This window comes from Bos taurus, chromosome 7 (assembly GCF_002263795.3).
Source record: "Bos taurus isolate L1 Dominette 01449 registration number 42190680 breed Hereford chromosome 7, ARS-UCD2.0, whole genome shotgun sequence".
Classification (NCBI taxonomy): domain Eukaryota; kingdom Metazoa; phylum Chordata; class Mammalia; order Artiodactyla; family Bovidae; genus Bos; species Bos taurus.
The window spans coordinates 31392382-31409533 of NC_037334.1; the positions used below are offsets into that span (position 1 = coordinate 31392382).

Here is a 17152-nt window from a genome sequence, read left to right on the forward strand (position 1 = left end):
ATATTGTGTTGAAGAAAGGCCTTTTTTGGTTGTTGATGGCGGTGGGTTCTCACAGCCTGGCTTATAGACCAGCATTGCAGTCCTGAACGCTGAACTAACTGCAGCATGGTAGGACCTCAGCTCTCCTGAGGGCAGCAGACTGCTGACTAAGGGAGCTTTCAGTCTACAACCAGCAATGAAGAACCTCAGCTCAGTTTCAAAGTTCTGATTATGATAGGAGGCTGACTCACTCCACCCATGGCAGGAAGTGTCATTTCTATACTTACTCATGTGAAAGAAAGTGAAAGTGTTAGTTGCTCAGTCTTCTCTGACTCTTTGCAACCCTGATGGACTGCAGCCCACCAGGCGCCTCTGTCCATGGAATTCTCCAGGCAAGAATACTGGAGTGGGTTGCCATTCCCTTCTCCAGATGATCTTCCCAATCCAGGGATCAAACCTGGCTCTTCTGCATTGGCAGGCGGGTTCTTTACCATCTGAGCTACTGGGGAAGCCCACCATTAAAACAAAGACTGAAAGTCAAGGTCAGCTGGGAAGCACAGATTGTTTGTGATCTGAGCAGATTCCTCTGCCCTCTGCTACTGGAATGAAGCCTCTCCATTAGGGTGGGTACCTGCTCCCTTTCTAAGGACCAGTTACAAATCTGCCAGCTTCTATTTGGGGGAGGAGTCGGAATTTTCTACTTCCTAGGTGTCAGCGCCTGCAAAAGGTGCCTTAGGACCACCATTTAAAAGGTCATGCAATTTAAAGCGAAGGCCTGGTACTGCTGTGGATACACCCCTAGCACCACGTACCGTGCATAGTTATGCAGATGCTCTTCAATCAGCGTGTTAGAGGAAAGATTGATGCAGCTGCCGTACATCTCCTAGAGAGGTGCAATTAAAAATCATCTGAACACATGCAACAAGCTCAGCACATGCACATGTCTCAATAAACAGGAGGCATGCAGGAGACAGGTTAAAGGACAGAAGCTTCGGACACACTTTACGGTGCATGCGGAACTGCTGAGATCTTTGACTCCTCAGTGAGAGGACCCATTAAGTTACCTGGAAGAGTTTTATTCCAGCAATGTAAGTTTGGACATATTTAATCCATAGAGCCTGGTGTTCGGGGGCACAAGCTTGGCTTTTCTAAGCTGAAGCAAATACAAAGCTAGTCTTTTATAACAAAGACAACTCGGTGGAAATCAATGTGCAATTAAAATTTGTGTGCTGTTAATTTGAGTGATATTAAGTAAAATTTGATTTTGGTACTGCAAAAAGAGTCTGGAAAGTTCTTAGACCTCACCGGAATGGGGTTGTACCTTATAACAAATAATAAATTATGCAGGTGTTGACTCTCTAGTTACCATGAAGGATATTCTAGGTCCTTCTATTTCACAGAGGGTTTCACATTTTGGCTGCTATACCATGTTTTTAAGGGCATAGCAGGCACAAAGCATGCACGAAACATTACTTAAAAAGATGTTCGTATCTCTTATTCACAGGATTTAAATCCAGATTATAACATGTGGTTTTACAATAAATGCAATTGTACAGTGTAGTTCATGGCACATACTCTGCCATCCCCTGCGTGCTGGCAAGCACTGTAGACCACTAGGGCTTCCTTAGGGGCTTGTGTCATAAAATGCCAATGTGGAGGTCCCTGCGGCATATTCATTTCAAAGGTCTTTCTAAAGCTGAGTAGTTAAGTCTTTAGAAATAGAATTTCTATTTGTATGTTGTTTAATTGGGCTCAAGAATAAACTGTCCAGTCACATGAGGAGAACTAACTCTTCCTGAGGCAGAATCAGGGATGAAGAGGGGCCTGATTTCGTATCGATTTTGTAATCTAATCCTATAGAAATGCCTCCCCATCTACAACTCCTAATTCTCAATGATCAAACTACTTGGGGAAATCGAAGGACCAGGATATAATCTCCTGTGACCTGTTTAATCATCCTCTCTCAATTTCCAAAGGAAGAGTAAAAGGTACTCAACACAACATATCTCATTAGAAACGCTTGAGTCTGATTTTCCATGCATCATTTAGAATTCTTGCGGGATTCCCTCAAGGTGGCCAAGGGCTGTAATCTGTGGTGTAATTAATTTAAAGGAATAAAAGGGACATTCTCCAAACAGCACTCACCGCCTTATTTTTTCCTTTGCTAGCAGAGCTCCCGGTGTTTCCCTTACCGTCTGTCACCTTCCTCCCAAGGGAGGTTAAGGGGAGGGTGGAGGTCTTCAACTGGTTGGATGCCTGATAGTTATTATTATTGTTCTGGTTGCCACTGAGTGTCTCCATAATGGATCGGAAGGTTCCAAAAGGCCTTTTGAGCTGATCCCCTGATTCGCTAGCAGCAGACGTCCGCTGGAGGGTCCTGCCTTTTTCTCGCTCCTTTTCTCCATTTAGTTCAAGGCTAGTTTGCTCCATCTGCACCACCGGCTCCTCAAAGGTCACTCTAAGTTTTGAGTTCTGAGATGTCCGGCGCTTGGACGACGGGGACTTGAGGGCACTCTTGGGACTTGTGGCCACTTTCTGGGCGGCTGTGCTGTCAGGGCTGGGCTGAGGGGCTTCTCCAGAGGGTTGGCTTGAGGGGGTGTTTCCTGAGCCTGGGCACTGGGATTCCAAGTCCGGCTCGCTGCTTTCTGAGGTGGGGGATGGGCTGTGGCCCTCCAGGGATTTGGAGGCCTTGATACTAAAAGGAAACCTGCGTCCTGATGCCAAGGTGTGTTTCTTGATCATCAAGTGGAGGCTCTCTGCGCTGTCCACGCCCTCCACACTCTCCACAATGGGCTGCGGTCTGGGCCTGTCAACCTTCCTCACAGGGGTGCCCTTGGGGTCCTCAGAGTTGTTGGAGTCTGTGTCAGCCTCGCTCAGTGGCCGCTGCATCAGCTGCTTCAGCCGCGCTAACTTCAGTTCTCTCTTCTCCAGGGGGATCTTTTTGGAATGCCTCGAGGAAGTCTGAGCATCCTGGAATTCCAACGACAGCTTTTCCTGGGTGCAGACATTCTCTGAAATATCTTTTCCTAATAACTGACGTAGGATTTTATCAGAATCTTCGTCTTTTACTTTGGCCCTAGCCCGGCTGGATGCTGACAGGCTTCCAAGAACCTGAATCCCTTCCTGGACTCCTGATTTGCTTTTGGCTACAGACTCATCCTCTGCGTCTGGGGACTTCCACTGGGACTTTCTGCAAGCTGGAGAGGATGGTGAACTGAAAGAGGATGGAAAATATATGAGATGATCTCCTATTGGGTTAAAATAATGAACCACTGCGTGGCTTTACTGCTGTGAATAACTTCCACATCACTAAGACTGAAATAAGAATAATGTCTGTTTCAATCAAACTATAAACATTCCATGGTGGCAACCATAACCAGAATGGGATGCCTCATACCTTATGCTGTGACTACCAAATGTATCTACTGTTTTGTTTTTTTACACATCAATTTTGCACAAATTTTCCCAATCCCATTGTCAATAACCTTATGAGCCTACGTATCCTTATTTCCATTTCATAGATGAAGGAAAAAAGACTCTAAAAGAGTAAGTGACTTGTTTATAGTCATGGAAAGAAGAAATGGCAGAGCCAGAGATAAACTCACGTCTTCTGACCCTAGATCCAGTGCCTTCTTCCCTATGATAGCTCATTTTTATTCCTCTTTATAAAAATAAAATGTCTTCTGTTGTTATATTCTAAAAAGATAATAAAAGAAAGTCCAAGAAAATGGCTCAGAGATTAAAAATACTTAACAATCCTAACCACCACCACTTCTGGTATTACCTGGGTGAAGAAAGGAGTGACTTGCCCTCTGATTTCTGGGCTTCTAGAAGTTGTTGGAGCTGGTTCTGCAGTGTGACACGTTGCGTTGTCTGTCTGGGAAAAACAAATCAAAACAAATAAGTTCTCTGACACATGGCTACTACCATAAATTAATAGATATACATTTTCTCATGATAATTTGCAATAAGTTGCAATAAATCTAAAAGCCTTGCAAATGTGCATAATCTTCACCCTTATAATTCAGAAATTTTCCTAAGGATACAATCAAAAGTACTCAACAAGATAATTTATTATTCACATGGCAGGCAGGTTCTTTACCACTAGCACCACCTGGGAAGCCCATTAGTAAAAAAACTGTAACATAAATGCTCATCACTAAGACTGAGTAAATCAATTTATAATTATTTCTAGGAAGGCAGCTATTAAGAATGATAATATATCTGAATTTTTGTAGCATAGAAAAAGCTTCCCTAATACATGCGTGTGTGTATATATATATAAAGTATACAGTATGAAGTGTATTTATATAAACAGACACAGACACACACACACAGAGTGTAATTTACTTTCCTTAAGTTGAAAAAAAAAGTTACAAAATGCTGTGTGTAATATAATCTCATTATCTCATTTTTAAGAAATCTCTCTTTCTCCCCAAACCCCAGCCACACCCCAAGCTAGAAGGATATACTCCAAAATGTTACTCACTCTCCCTAAATTGTCTGAATTTATAAAGTAATTGAGTTAATTTAGCCATCAGAAAAAAGCTAAATAAAACAAAGCAAGCGAACTGCTTCCAAGTTGGGTATGCTGTGCTGTGCTTAGTCACTCAGTCGTGTCCAACTCTTTGCAACCCCATGGACTGTAGTCCACCAGTTTCCTCTGTCCAGGGGGATTCTCCAGGTAAAAATACTTGAGTGGGTTGCCATGCTGTCCTCCAGGGTATTGTCCCAACAAGGAATTGAACTCAGGTCAGCCGAACTGCAAGAATTCTTTACCGTCTAGGCCACCAGGGAAGCCCTAGAATATTGGAATGCATAGCCTTTCCCTTCTCCAGGGGAACTTCTTGACCCAGGAATCGAACCAGGGTTTCCTACATTGCAGACAGATTCTTTACCAGCTGAGCTACCAGGTAAATAACTTGGTATTTTTTGTATAAAGAGAAAACTGTGTATGGCAACAGCTGATTTACTCCAGACAGAGAAGCATATGCATCAGAATGTGCTTTATTTAAAGTTAAGAAAATAGGTTGAAAGCCATAGGTTCAAGAAGGTAAAATCTGTTTAGAAAACACATATTATTATAGAACTTGAAAAAGTAAATTACACTGATTCTGATTTTAGAGAAGTAAGCAGTATTTACTGATCTCTGTAGTATTCCTGTGGTACTCCCCATTGCCCCCCAAAGATGTCTATCACATCCTAATCCCTGAAAGATGTGATTATGTTACCTTATGTGATAAAAAGGGAAATAAGGTTGGATTATGGGGTGGGTCCAATCTCACCACATGAGTAACAGTGAAGAGAAGGCAGAAAAGGAGATCAGAGGGACTTAAAGTGTGGTAAGGACTCTACCTGCGGTTGGGGACTTTGATGATGAAGGAAGCGGCTGTGAGCCAAGCAATGCAGTAGCCTCGAGGAGCTGGCAATGACTCTCAGCTGACAGCAAGAAAACAGAGACTTCAGCAAGAAACTGATTCTGCTACATGACCTGAATGAGCAGGAAACAGACTTTCATCTGAGAGTCTCCAGAAAGGAAAGCAGACTGTGAATACACTGATTTTAATCTAGAGAAATTCATTCTGGTATCCTGACCTACAGAACTGTAAGATAAATGTCCATTGTTTTAAACCACTAAGTATGTGGTAATTTGTTACAGGAGTAGAAATCTAAGCATCAAAACTGGTAGCAGCTCCCATGAGTCAGAAGGAAGAACTAAACCAATGAGTTATAAGTATTCTTAAAAGAGCTGCTGAATCTTCGATGCTGGCTTGAGGAAGTTCAGTCTTCTCCTTGCCAAATGTCACTGCACATCCTCAACAGCTGTCGGCTACCTAAATTTAATTGAGACATCAGATTTGCATAATACTCTTCCACCAGCCCCAGATATTCTCCTTTTCTCAGAAGTGGTCAGTCTTAGTACTAACATTCCATCCCTGCTGCTGCTGCTGCTAAGTCGCTTCAGTCGTGTCTGACTCTGTGCGACCCCATAGATGGCAGCCCACCAGGCTCCACCGTCCCTGGGATTCTCCAAGCAAGAATACTGGAGTGGGTTGCCATTTCCTTCTCCAATGCATGAAAGTGAAAAGTGAAAGTGAAGTCACTCAGTCGTGTCCGACTCTTAGCAACCCCATGGACTGCAGCCTACCAGGCTCCTCTGTCCATGGGATTTTCTAGGCAAGAGTACTCGAGTGGGGTGCCATTGCCTTCTCCTATTCCATCCCTCCTATTCCATTCCATCCCTAGAAGTCTGTGATCTTATTTTATCTTGCTCATTCTGTGACTCACACACTGAAATAAAGCGGAAGCCAGCAAACTTTTTCCTAAAGGGTCAAATATTAAATATTTTAGGCTTGTACACCACAAATTCTGTGTCATAATTACTCAACTCAGCTTATGTAGTTGTGAAATCAACACTCAGTAATATGTAAGAAAATGTGTATGGCTCTGTTTCAATAAAACTTTATTTACAAAAACAGGTGGTGGAAAAAAAAAGCAACAGGTGGTGGGGTGAATTGGGCCTCAGTATATAGTCTATAGTTTGCTGACCCTAATCTAAAGAATAAACAAAAAATATACAGGAGCTTTCTACTTTTCCTACTTTGAAATTTGGTATTGTCTGTCAAGTATTTTAGAAAAACATTAGGTGAGGGATTAAAATAGATGAAGCAAGATTACAGTCTCCTTTTAAAGGGTTTTTAGGTGTCAATGTGAATTATGACACAGTCAAGAAAACTATTTGGAGGCAATTAGGTTGACTGATGAGAGGAATCCCAAGTATGGATGGAGGAAAAAAGGACTCTATTATCTAGATTCTAAAAAAGCCCTCAGAAAGGACTAATCAACTTTATAATATATGAGCATGTGAAATATGAATATGTGAAAATATGTGAGCATTTGTCCAGTATGTCTGCTAGGCTGCTCTAACAAATACCACAAGTTGCCTTCCTTAAACAACAGAAGTTTATTTTCTCATAGTTCTGGAGGCTAGCAGTCTGTAACCGAGGTGTTGACAAGGCTGGTTCCTTGGAGGGCTGTGAGGGAGAATTGGCCCTCTGCCTCTCTCCTAGTGTTTGGTGGTTCACTAGCAATCTCTGGCATTCTCTGACTTCTGAATGAATCACCCTGATCTTTGCCTTCCTGTGCACATTATCTTCTCCCTGTGTGTGTCTGTCTCTGTGTCCAGATTTTCCCCTTTTGCAAGGACACCAATCATCTTGGATTGGGCCCAATCCTATGACTTAATTTTCACTTGATTACTTTTGTAAAGACCCATCTCCAAATAAGTTCACATTCCAAAGTCCTAGGGGTTAGGACTCCAACACATCATTTTATGAGGCCACAATTCAACCCATTGACACCTACACTTATAGATCAGGATGTCTGAGAGAGCTGAAGGGTACCATTTCTAAATAATACCTATGTTGATGAAGGACTGGTAAAAATATCCTAGGAGGAAAAGGCGCTCAAGACTGTCTCCCACTCACAATTTTGGACTGAAAAACTAGTGTTTCCCATCCTTCCTCGTGCACCTTTTGATGTTATTGGTGCCCTAGAGTCTGAAGGGCAGAGTGGACTAAATAGAGTAAGTGAATTTCTGTTTTAGTTTTGCCAGTCTCACTGAGACACACAGTAAGTACAAAACTAGGGTCTCCAGCATAACCTCTCTTATTTCATATTCTCATTGGCTTGACTACAACTGTCTACAGCCTTCAGCTTGGAGACAGTGGAATAACTGCTGCCTATTAGCGTACATGTGTGTTTTATCCCAGGATCAAAAGCACAGAGAGCAGCCAAGACCCTGACCTTGAAGAGTTCTACCAATAAAGCAACTACTACAGCTCAGGAAAGCCTCTCCAACTCTATGCTGAGAGACTGAGGGGAAGGTTTTTCAGTCTTTTCTCTGAGTACAAACCTTTAGAAAAAAACATTCCATTGGACTATTTTAAGGTTCCTCTTGATGGATATGTGCATACACTACTGGGGTGAGTATCCACTGGTACAACATTTCTGGAAGAATATTAGGCAGCATCTGTATACAAGTATCATGACAGCAAGGAGATCAAACCAGTCAATCCTAATGGAAATCAACCCTGAATACTCATTGGAAGGCCTGATGCTGAAGCTGAAGCTCCAGTATTTTGGCCACCTGATATGAAGAACTGACTCACTGGAAAAGACCCTGATGCTGGGAAAGACTGAAGGCAAAGAAGAAGAAGGTGGCAGAGGATGAGATGGTTGGATAGCATCACCGATTCTACACACATGACTCGGGCAAACTCTGGGAGACAGTGAGGGGACAGAGACGCTTGGTGTGCTGCAGTCCATGGGGTCACAGAGTCAGACGTGAATTAGTGGTTGAACAACAACAAAAATCCACATGTATGCACCTTTGTTCTGGTAATTCCTTTTCTAGGAACTTCTTTTCAGAAATACCTATACATGTACATAAAGGCATGTGTACAAGTATGTTTGCCTTGACAAGATAACTTCCTGAAGGGAATTAGGAATTTGGGTGCATTTCCCCTTCAGTTACATCCAGACCTTCAAAGCTTGCTTAGCTCACCTGCTCCAGTGGAGTCTTGTGTAACTGGACAAAGGATTGTTGGAGAGAAAGGAACCCCTCTAATTTTTAAGTTTAAATTTTTTTCTAGTGAAAGCCTAAACTCATTAGAGACAGTATTCTAGGTACTGACAGGGGAAGGGTGGAGGAGTGCAGAAACTCTTAACCTCTAAGGCACGAGAGCAGAAGCAGAGAGAGAAATGTTTCCCAAGTCTAGTGAGGAGCCAGAGGATCTAAGGACTTGTCACTGTTGCATGAATTAAATTCTAACCAGTTAAGGCCTCCCACCAACTACAGATCTTTTTTCACAAGGAAAGAAGAAAAAAATATTTTTTATAACTTCACTTTTCTCCCCTAAAACTTAATTTTTAAGGTCTATTCTCCTAATCTGTTACCATTACTTTGAGTGCTATTCTTGATTTTCGATGAGTCCCTTATCAGTATGGCAACGGTCATTTGGCCAATGTGTTCTCCAAGGGCTGACCTCTGTCCCCTTAGAGGGGCCTCAGCTCTTAGTCCTTCAACTTGCTTGACCCCCACCCCTCCCAGATAACCTCTCCTTGGGCCCTCCTTTTTTCAAACACATCATAGCAACTTCCCAGCCATGCTCCCCTGACATCTAGTTATGCAATGTGTACCAGCTTTATTATTTCATCAAAAAAAGAACTGGGCTTAACTAGACAAAGAGTGTTTTAAGTAACGTCATACTGAGTTCACATTCTGAGGATTTTTCATTCTGAGGATTTGTGAATTGTCTGCTTAATTTTTATAATAAATTTGTGGCAATGGTTACCAGGGTACCTATACTTTCCCAAATATACATTTTTCTTTTTTGAGAAAACTGAGAAACTGGCTCATCTTGAAACTTTCTCTCTCTCACATTCTTTATAATTTGTTGAACTATTAAGGACAGAAGTTTGGAATGATGCCCACATGTGCTTTCTGCGCCCGCTACATCATCTGGGGCCCTAAGATGTGAAGACAGAGAGAGGCTCTCTCCCCTAGTCCACTGTGGCTTAAGTTTCCTGCTGAGGAAGCTTGCTCTGCTTTCTTTTTTTGCTTAAATATCATTTTGCCTCCACAGACATGGCATCTTCAGCATGAACACCGGCTGTGAGGACTGGGAACGAGGGAAGAAAAGAAGATGAGGAAGACACTAGGCATTCCCGGTACCACCCATGCGAGGGAGCCTTCTGAGGACTGGGCTGACACCTAAGCACGACCTGACCAGCCAGACTGGGTTCTCATGGAACAAGCAGGTCACTCACTCCTTCAGCTGCTTGGTGAGCTTCACCACCTGGGAGGCTAGTGACATGCAGGTCTCCACCACCACCAGGTACCGGGAGCACAGGCTGTGTCCGTGGCGCTCGGCGCTCTGGGAGGGCTTCTCCCCGGCATGGTTCTGCATAGTGACATTGGCTCCGTACTCAACCAGGGTCTGTTAGAGGAGGCAGAGACATGTGATCCGTCAGGACTTCCCTCTAAATGTTATTTTAAAAAAAATTTTTGGAATATAGTTGATTTACAATTTTGTTAGTTTCAGGTATGCAGCAAAGTGATTCAATTATATATATATATATATATATATATATATTTATATTTCTTTTTTCCATGTTGCTTTCCATTATGGGTTGTTACAAGATATTGAATATAGAATATAGTTCTCCATGCTACACAGTGAACTCTTGTTGCTTATTATTTTATGTACAGTAGTTAGCATCTGTTACTTTCATACTCCCAAATGTATCCCTCCCCCACCTCCTTCTTCCCTTTGGTAACCATAAATTTGTTTCCTATGTTTGTGAGTCTGTTTCCTTTCTGTATACAGAATAATTTGTATTATTTTTTAGATTTCACACATAACTGATATCATATAACTGCTTTTCTCTGACTTACTTAGTATGATATTCTTCAGGTGTGTTCATAAACATTACTTTTTAATGACTGTAACAGAAGGTTGAATGGAACTTCTCCTGTTGTTCCAAAACCAGTCACCAGAGTCCACAGCAGGACAGGGTGGGGGCAAGGAGCCTCCCATACAAAGACAACTTCTAGTGAGACTTTAGCAGTCAGTATCAGATGCCTCCCTTCAGAACCTACAACAACGCAACCGACCAACCTCCTACTATCAACCCCACCCAGCCTCAGAAGGACACTGGGAAGGAGAGGAGGATGTGTTGTCCTTAGGAGTCCTTTCCTTCGTGAGATGAGCAGGGCCGTGTCTGCAGTGAGAGGCTCTGTCCCTTTCAGTGGGTGGGCTCATGAATTTAGGGATGCCCCTAAGAAAAAGAAGGAACTTTTTTTACCTGTTCCTTTTTGGGCAGCACACTTGATCTGGTGCTGAACCTACCCAATCAGAGATAAAAAGAACAGGAGAGAACTGTCATGGCAGGGGCCCATATTCTCACCATGTGCCTTGGCGAGGATGTGTCTCCATAGATTGAGCAGATGTTGTAGAAGGGAGCATGCTGTGAGCTTATTATCACCCGATGAAAATGGAGAAGGTTCTTTAGCAGCAGGAGGCAGTGGGAAGCAACACCGTGGAGGGTCTTGTATGGGGGGGAGAGTGCAAGGTCGGGGCCGCATCTCCCTGTCAGGTAGCAGTGGGGAGGCTCTAAAGGACCCTCCAAAGACCCCACCCACCACATCCACCAGAGACACAGCCCCTGAAGGCTGCTCCCGAGGATATCAGTGGCAAACCTTAGTGAGCTAAAGAAGCAAGACAACTTTCAGGGAGATGCCATGGCCCCTGCCAGTTAAGCAAAGAGACAGCTGACTTTCTCTCTCCATACTCCCTATTTGTCCTCAACAGTGGATCCCAGGAGAGAGAGGTGAATAGGAGCTAAGGTGGTGTGTAACAAGCCAGTCAAGCTTCTGTCCCAACCTTGTTCCTTCTACCCTGAGCTGAGCTGGCTTGGGGAGGAGAATACTTTGAATTAGAAATAAGACTGAGATTGTTCAATTGGTTTGAAGTATATGTTAATAGTCAAACAAAGGCAAAAAGTTAAGGAATCTTGTCAAGGTATCATTAATATAGCGGAGAAAGATTTGAAGGAGCATGGTTGAGACTGTTAATTTTTTTTTCTTTTTACTGTACTTTGGCTTGTGTGATCTTAGATCTCTGATCAGGGATTGAACCTGTGCCCTCAGCAATGAAAGCAAAGAGTCCTAACCACCGGTATACCAGGGAATTCCCTGACATCGTTAATTTTTAAAAATTAAAACTTTAGTTTTTATGCTGTGGTGACAATAGACTCCACAAAAAGCTGTCACATCAATATTAATCAACTGGCATAGTCTGATATATTTTTTTGACACTATCAAGATGAGTTTGTAGACCTCCGAATTTATTTTAGTAATAGATAATGTTTTCTCCACAAGAAATAATTGTTATTTTAAAATTCCTAGACTACTCAGACTCAGAGGTCATGAAGGAGCTTCATTTTCCACTCAATTTAGGATTACTCGCCATGAAAAGTCACTGTGCCCTACAGTTACTGCCACTCAGCTCACAAAGCGTCCCCACCCCACACTGAGCTCCCAGAGACACAGCTTAAACACACACTCTTAGCGCTCCCCTTGGCTCCGGCCTCTGCAGTGTTTCCCATACTCAGCTCCCTCCTCACATCATAACGACACTTGCTCACTCCCTTTTCCACTTCCAATCTCTTTGTACCTACTTTTTCTCACACCCAGTGGAGAGACTTACTTCCAAGAGTATCCAAGTTTCCACATCCATGGTGCCTAGTGCCAAAAATATCATTTGTGTTAAGTGGAGATGAACACGCTGAAAGGACAGACTGCCTCTCCTCACATATTAAAAAAAAAAAAATTGAAATCTCAAACAGAATTAGTGATATCAGCCAGTTTTCTTTGGCTTGCAGTTATTTATTAGCTGATAAAAGTTTATTCTTTTTTACTTTGAGACTATTAAATATGATAGTGTTTTGTTAAACAGAAAAATGAAGTTTTCAGTCTTCATTCAATTATTTTTCCTCCACAAAAAGCAATGCTACTCCTTTCATCTTTCTGCAGACCCTGGTAGTAATTAAAATTTCTCTCTTTTCTATACATTTTGATTTCTCATCACTCCTTTCACGACTGGGTGTCTTAAATTAGAAGATGCATGCTTTGCCAACAATAGTGGGGAAACTTCTCAGACACTTGGAATATTTCCTGTTAATGTGGCTTTCCACAGAGCAGTTGCATGTGAGGAGACTGTGTAGAGATCTTTTTGCTATTGCCTCTGCATTCTGGTTTTATTCAGCTCTTGTCTCATATTTACAGCTTTTGCATATCTTCTCCTGTCATTTCCTAATCCTCTCTACTTTTCTGAGCAACTGGTTCTCACTGCCCAGTTTTCTCTTTCAGATACAGTCTACCGGCACACAGGAAAACCTTGGTAAGTGCCTGTTAAGTTTGGAATAAAAGAAATATTACCAAATATGGTGCAAAAGAGCACTGTTTTCTTAGAGTTTTCAAGTACACATAAGATATTTTGAACTGTATGAATCTGGTGAGGTAAAAGTATTTTCTTTAATCGTGGCCTTCACCCATACATTGTCAATTGTTCTTTTCCTACATTTCAGGCAGATGTGGGAACAAATCCATAGATGTTGGGTCACTTTCAATGAAAAGAATGGTGTGACTGGTCAGACTCTGGTAATGATGATTTATTTTCCTAAAGTAAATTCCAGGCCAGTTCTAAACTTTGTTTCAATTCAAAGCTTTTCCTCTCCTTACACCATCACTGTCCCTCCTCCCCTTCAGCTCCCTCTCTCATTGTTTTGTCAGTCAGGGCCTTATACCTTCTAGCTGAAAAGGCCTATCCAGTTATTTAAAAAAATTTTTTTAAATTGAAGTATAGTTGATTTGCAATGTTGTGTCGGTTTTTGCTATATAGCAAAGTGACTCAGTTATACACATATAGATATTCTTTTTTATATGTTCTTTTCCATTATGGTTTATCACAAGATACTAAAAATAGTTCCCCATGCTGTACAGGCAGGTGGGAGAGGGAAGGCCTGGGAGTTTGGGATTAGCAGATGTTAAACTATTACATATAAGAGGCCTGCCCAGTTTTCACATTCACGTGCTCCTCTCAGGACCCCCCGCCATGCACTGTGAGGGTGGTAGCCCTGGTGTGGCTCAGCTCTGGGCAGCTCTGCGTTCAGCTGCGGGATGAGATGCCAATTCTTCTTCTCGTAGGAAGCCTGTACTCTCTAAGCAGCCCTCTTGGAGGTCCCCTCAGGTGGCTGGGGCAGGGAAATGCCACCTCCCGTGGCTCTACTCCCCAATCTCTTTCCATCACTACACACATAAGACACAGTAAAATTCTCCAGGTATGTTTGGCTAGAAGGGTGAGGCCACCTGAGGCTGTTGGGTGGACTGGCTATCAGGGCCCTGACGAGCCTGCCCTTGGGCTGAGGGGGTCTATGTCAAGGGCTTCCTAGAATCAGTTCTGGGCTTTTTGAATGTATTCAAGAAGCTCAGTCCTACTACAAAGAAAGGGAGAAAACCACAGGACCCTCTCTCCCCAGCCTACTACCTGCTGTGTGTGTGTTTAGTCGCTCAGTCGTGTCTGACTCTGCGACCCCATGGACTATAGCCAGACTCTGTGATTCCCTTATCTATGGGGTTATCCCAGCAAGAATGCTGGAGTGGGTTGTCATGCTCTCCTCCGGCGGATCTTCCCCACTGAGGGACACAACTTGCGTCTCTTGTGTCTCCACTGTGTCATACTGCTTGATACTCTAAGGAATTTTTCTAATTGTTTCCTGAAAATTCAGTTCTGTTTTTTAGACACTTGGGAAGGCAAAGTGTGCTAACAGCAGCAGGCATGGCCACCTGCCATGTGACAGTCTGAGCGATGTCCGTCTGACAGGGGTTTTCTGCTATCTTGAGAACACAGGGTGCTTAACATCTACTGTCCTCAGCACTGGGGTTTTCAGGCAAGGCTGAAAGGGCAAGAAGAGACCCTGTCAGCACCCTGTGACATGCAAGGAGAGACCCAGACAGCTATTCATGCCCATGCTCGTGTGCACTTCTGGAAATACAAATATATCAATTTGATTCTTCTATTATCCACTAAAGAGACAAAGTTGATTTAATCTAGACATTCTCCGAGGGAACTAAATTCCCATTTTCTGCTTTACTACTTGTTGCACTCTTTTCTCCAGAGAAGCAGGGCCCGTGTACCTGTATGCACCCGAGGTAGCCATGCTGTGAGGCCACATGAACAGCACTGTTGCCATCTTGGTCCACTTCATCCAGCGAGATGCCCTGCTCTTGCATGAACTGAAGAAGCCAGAGCAGAATCTTCTCCTATAGACACAAGGACAAGTTGGAATTAATAGGCTGTCATTTAGAGCCAAATGATTGGAAAAGACCCTGATGCTGGGAAAGATCAAAGGTAGGAGGAGAAGTAGGTGACAGAGGATGCAATGGTTGGATGGCATCACCAATTCAATGGACATGGTTTGAGGAAACTCCAGGAGATGATGAACGACAGGGAAGCCTGGTGTGCTGCAGTCCATGGGGTTGCAAAGAGTCAGACATGACTGAGCAGCTGAACAACATGTAAAGAAGCCTAATAAAAAGAGGAAAATAAAAATCTAACATGTGAAGCTTAGATATAGCCAAGCTTACCCTATGAAGAGAACATTTCCATTCTGTATGAACTGAAAATTGATGCATCTTTGACTAAAGTCAATGAAAGAGAATTGTGCTGAGAATTCAAAGAGCAGAAAGTTATCTCAGAAATGCTCTTGTTTTGCTTCCATATTCTTCAGGTGGAAAAACGGATTCAGAGAAAGTTTGAGCATCTCCTCAAAGTTACACAGTGAGACGGAGTCAATGCTGGAACCAGAATCCAAGTCTTTTGATTTCAAGGCAATATTTCTGCTAGTCTGTTCAATTATCTGGTAGCTTTAAGAATATTATAAAACCTTGAACTATTGAGATAACTAGTTTCTACTTTAAGTTAATCACACTTCAACTATGACTTTGTAATCTCACACCTTTCAATCAACAGGCTTCCAAAAAGGGGAAACATATAAAGTTGTTAGGCATAAGATAACCACACTGAAATGAAACTGGGACCCTCTTGATTTTTCTGATCAAATGATGGTGGTATTTGAAAGGTAAAGCTTTCTCTTCTATGTTAAAGAGCACCAAACCTCTGAACACAACCTTTCCAAAGCAAAGACACAGAAGAGTCAGTGCGTGTTGTCATAACCTGTTTGCATTTTACCCACTGAGTCTTTTGTGGTATTTTCATGTTATGTTTAGTCTCAGGAGAAAGCAGGGGGATGGGATTTCAGGGTTTTAAAATAGAAAAATTAAATATAATGCTAAAAAAATACGAGAGTGGTAAAAATAACAGCATGAAATTTAGTGGGTGGAATTTGACATTTAAAAAGATGATCATGCCTTTCAAAGAGCCTTGAACCTCTCCTTAGCCTTTTATAGGATTTTTTCCCAGTTATTTGCTCGGACTGTTCATGAACTTTTATACTTTTCTGGATTAAATTTGCCTGCACCTTCTGAACATGCCAACTAATCTGCTAAAGGAATGTTGGATCAAAACAGCCAACTCCTTTCATGTTTCTCCCCTCATGTGGGGAACGGGGCACTGTTTATGAAAGCAACTGCGATATCAGGGAGAGACCGAATATTTGCACCACACTTTTTTTCACAGGAGCAAGCTGAAAGTAAGCCCTCCAAAGAAAAAGAACAGAAAATGTAGTTAATAGCTGCAACCAAGAATGTATCCTGGCAAAGCAGGGTGAGCGTTAGCTGCAAAAACAGACAGACCTTGTAGGAAGGGGAAATCTTCCATGTCCTGAGAGAATGAGGTGGGGCAGAAACCCGAGGCCAGGGCTGGGTGGCTGGAGGTGGATAAAAAAGAGGCCTAAGTGCTCTCTTCTTCAGAGGCAAAGAAAGAAAGAAAGTTGAAACTGATACCAGAGCAAGTGATGTTTCAAATGTATAAGGTAGAACAACTTCTGTTACTTTTCCTATTTTAGGGGAAAAAAAAAATTGAATTATCTTAATTTGGAGACAGATGACTAATTCATTTTTATTGAAGTACAGTTGCTATACAATGTTGTTAGTTTCTACTGTTCAGCAGAATGAATCAGTTATACATATATATATATATATATTCCCCTTCTAAGATTTCCTTCCTATTTAGGTCACCACAGAGCCTTGAGTAGAGGTCCCATGCTATACAGTAGGTTCTCATTAATTATCTATTTTATACATAGTAGTGTATGTTCTTGCCTGGAGAATCCCATGGATGGAGGAGCCTGGTAGGCTACTGTTCATGGGATCACAAAGAGTCGGACACAATGTTGGCCACAATGGGCTGATGACTAAGCACAATGTTTAGCATCCACTCTCCTAGAAATGCTTTCTGCTCTGATTCTGGAAAACATGCAGAGACCCACAGTCCTACAGTTTAAACAGTGACTTATTTGACAAATATCCAGTAAAGAGAAGAGATACAGCTACTTTCTCCAACTAAGATGACCCTGTGAATGTATATCACATATAAATATATATCCATGATGCCTAGCTCTTCTTTTAGACCTTTAGTGTGTTCTCCCC

General features: G+C 42.4%; 1 protein-coding gene across 11 annotated transcripts in view; it reads right to left on the reverse strand.

Annotated features, from left to right (window-relative positions):
- SNCAIP (synuclein alpha interacting protein) overlaps positions 1-17152 on the reverse strand; it is a 258415-nt gene that overhangs the window by 11669 nt on the left and 229594 nt on the right. For 9 of the 11 annotated variants that reach the window (XM_059888340.1, XM_059888339.1, XM_059888342.1 and 6 more), the window contains 5 exons: positions 14741-14866; positions 9811-9980; positions 3764-3856; positions 2125-3193; positions 792-862 (listed from right to left, as the gene is read on the reverse strand). In XM_059888340.1, the coding sequence (XP_059744323.1) occupies positions 792-862; positions 2125-3193; positions 3764-3856; positions 9811-9980; positions 14741-14866 (1529 nt within the window). The remainder of the gene's footprint in view (positions 1-791; positions 863-2124; positions 3194-3763; positions 3857-9810; positions 9981-14740; positions 14867-17152) is intronic. The other 2 variants (NM_001205778.1, XM_024994517.2) reach the window with 1 other exon arrangement.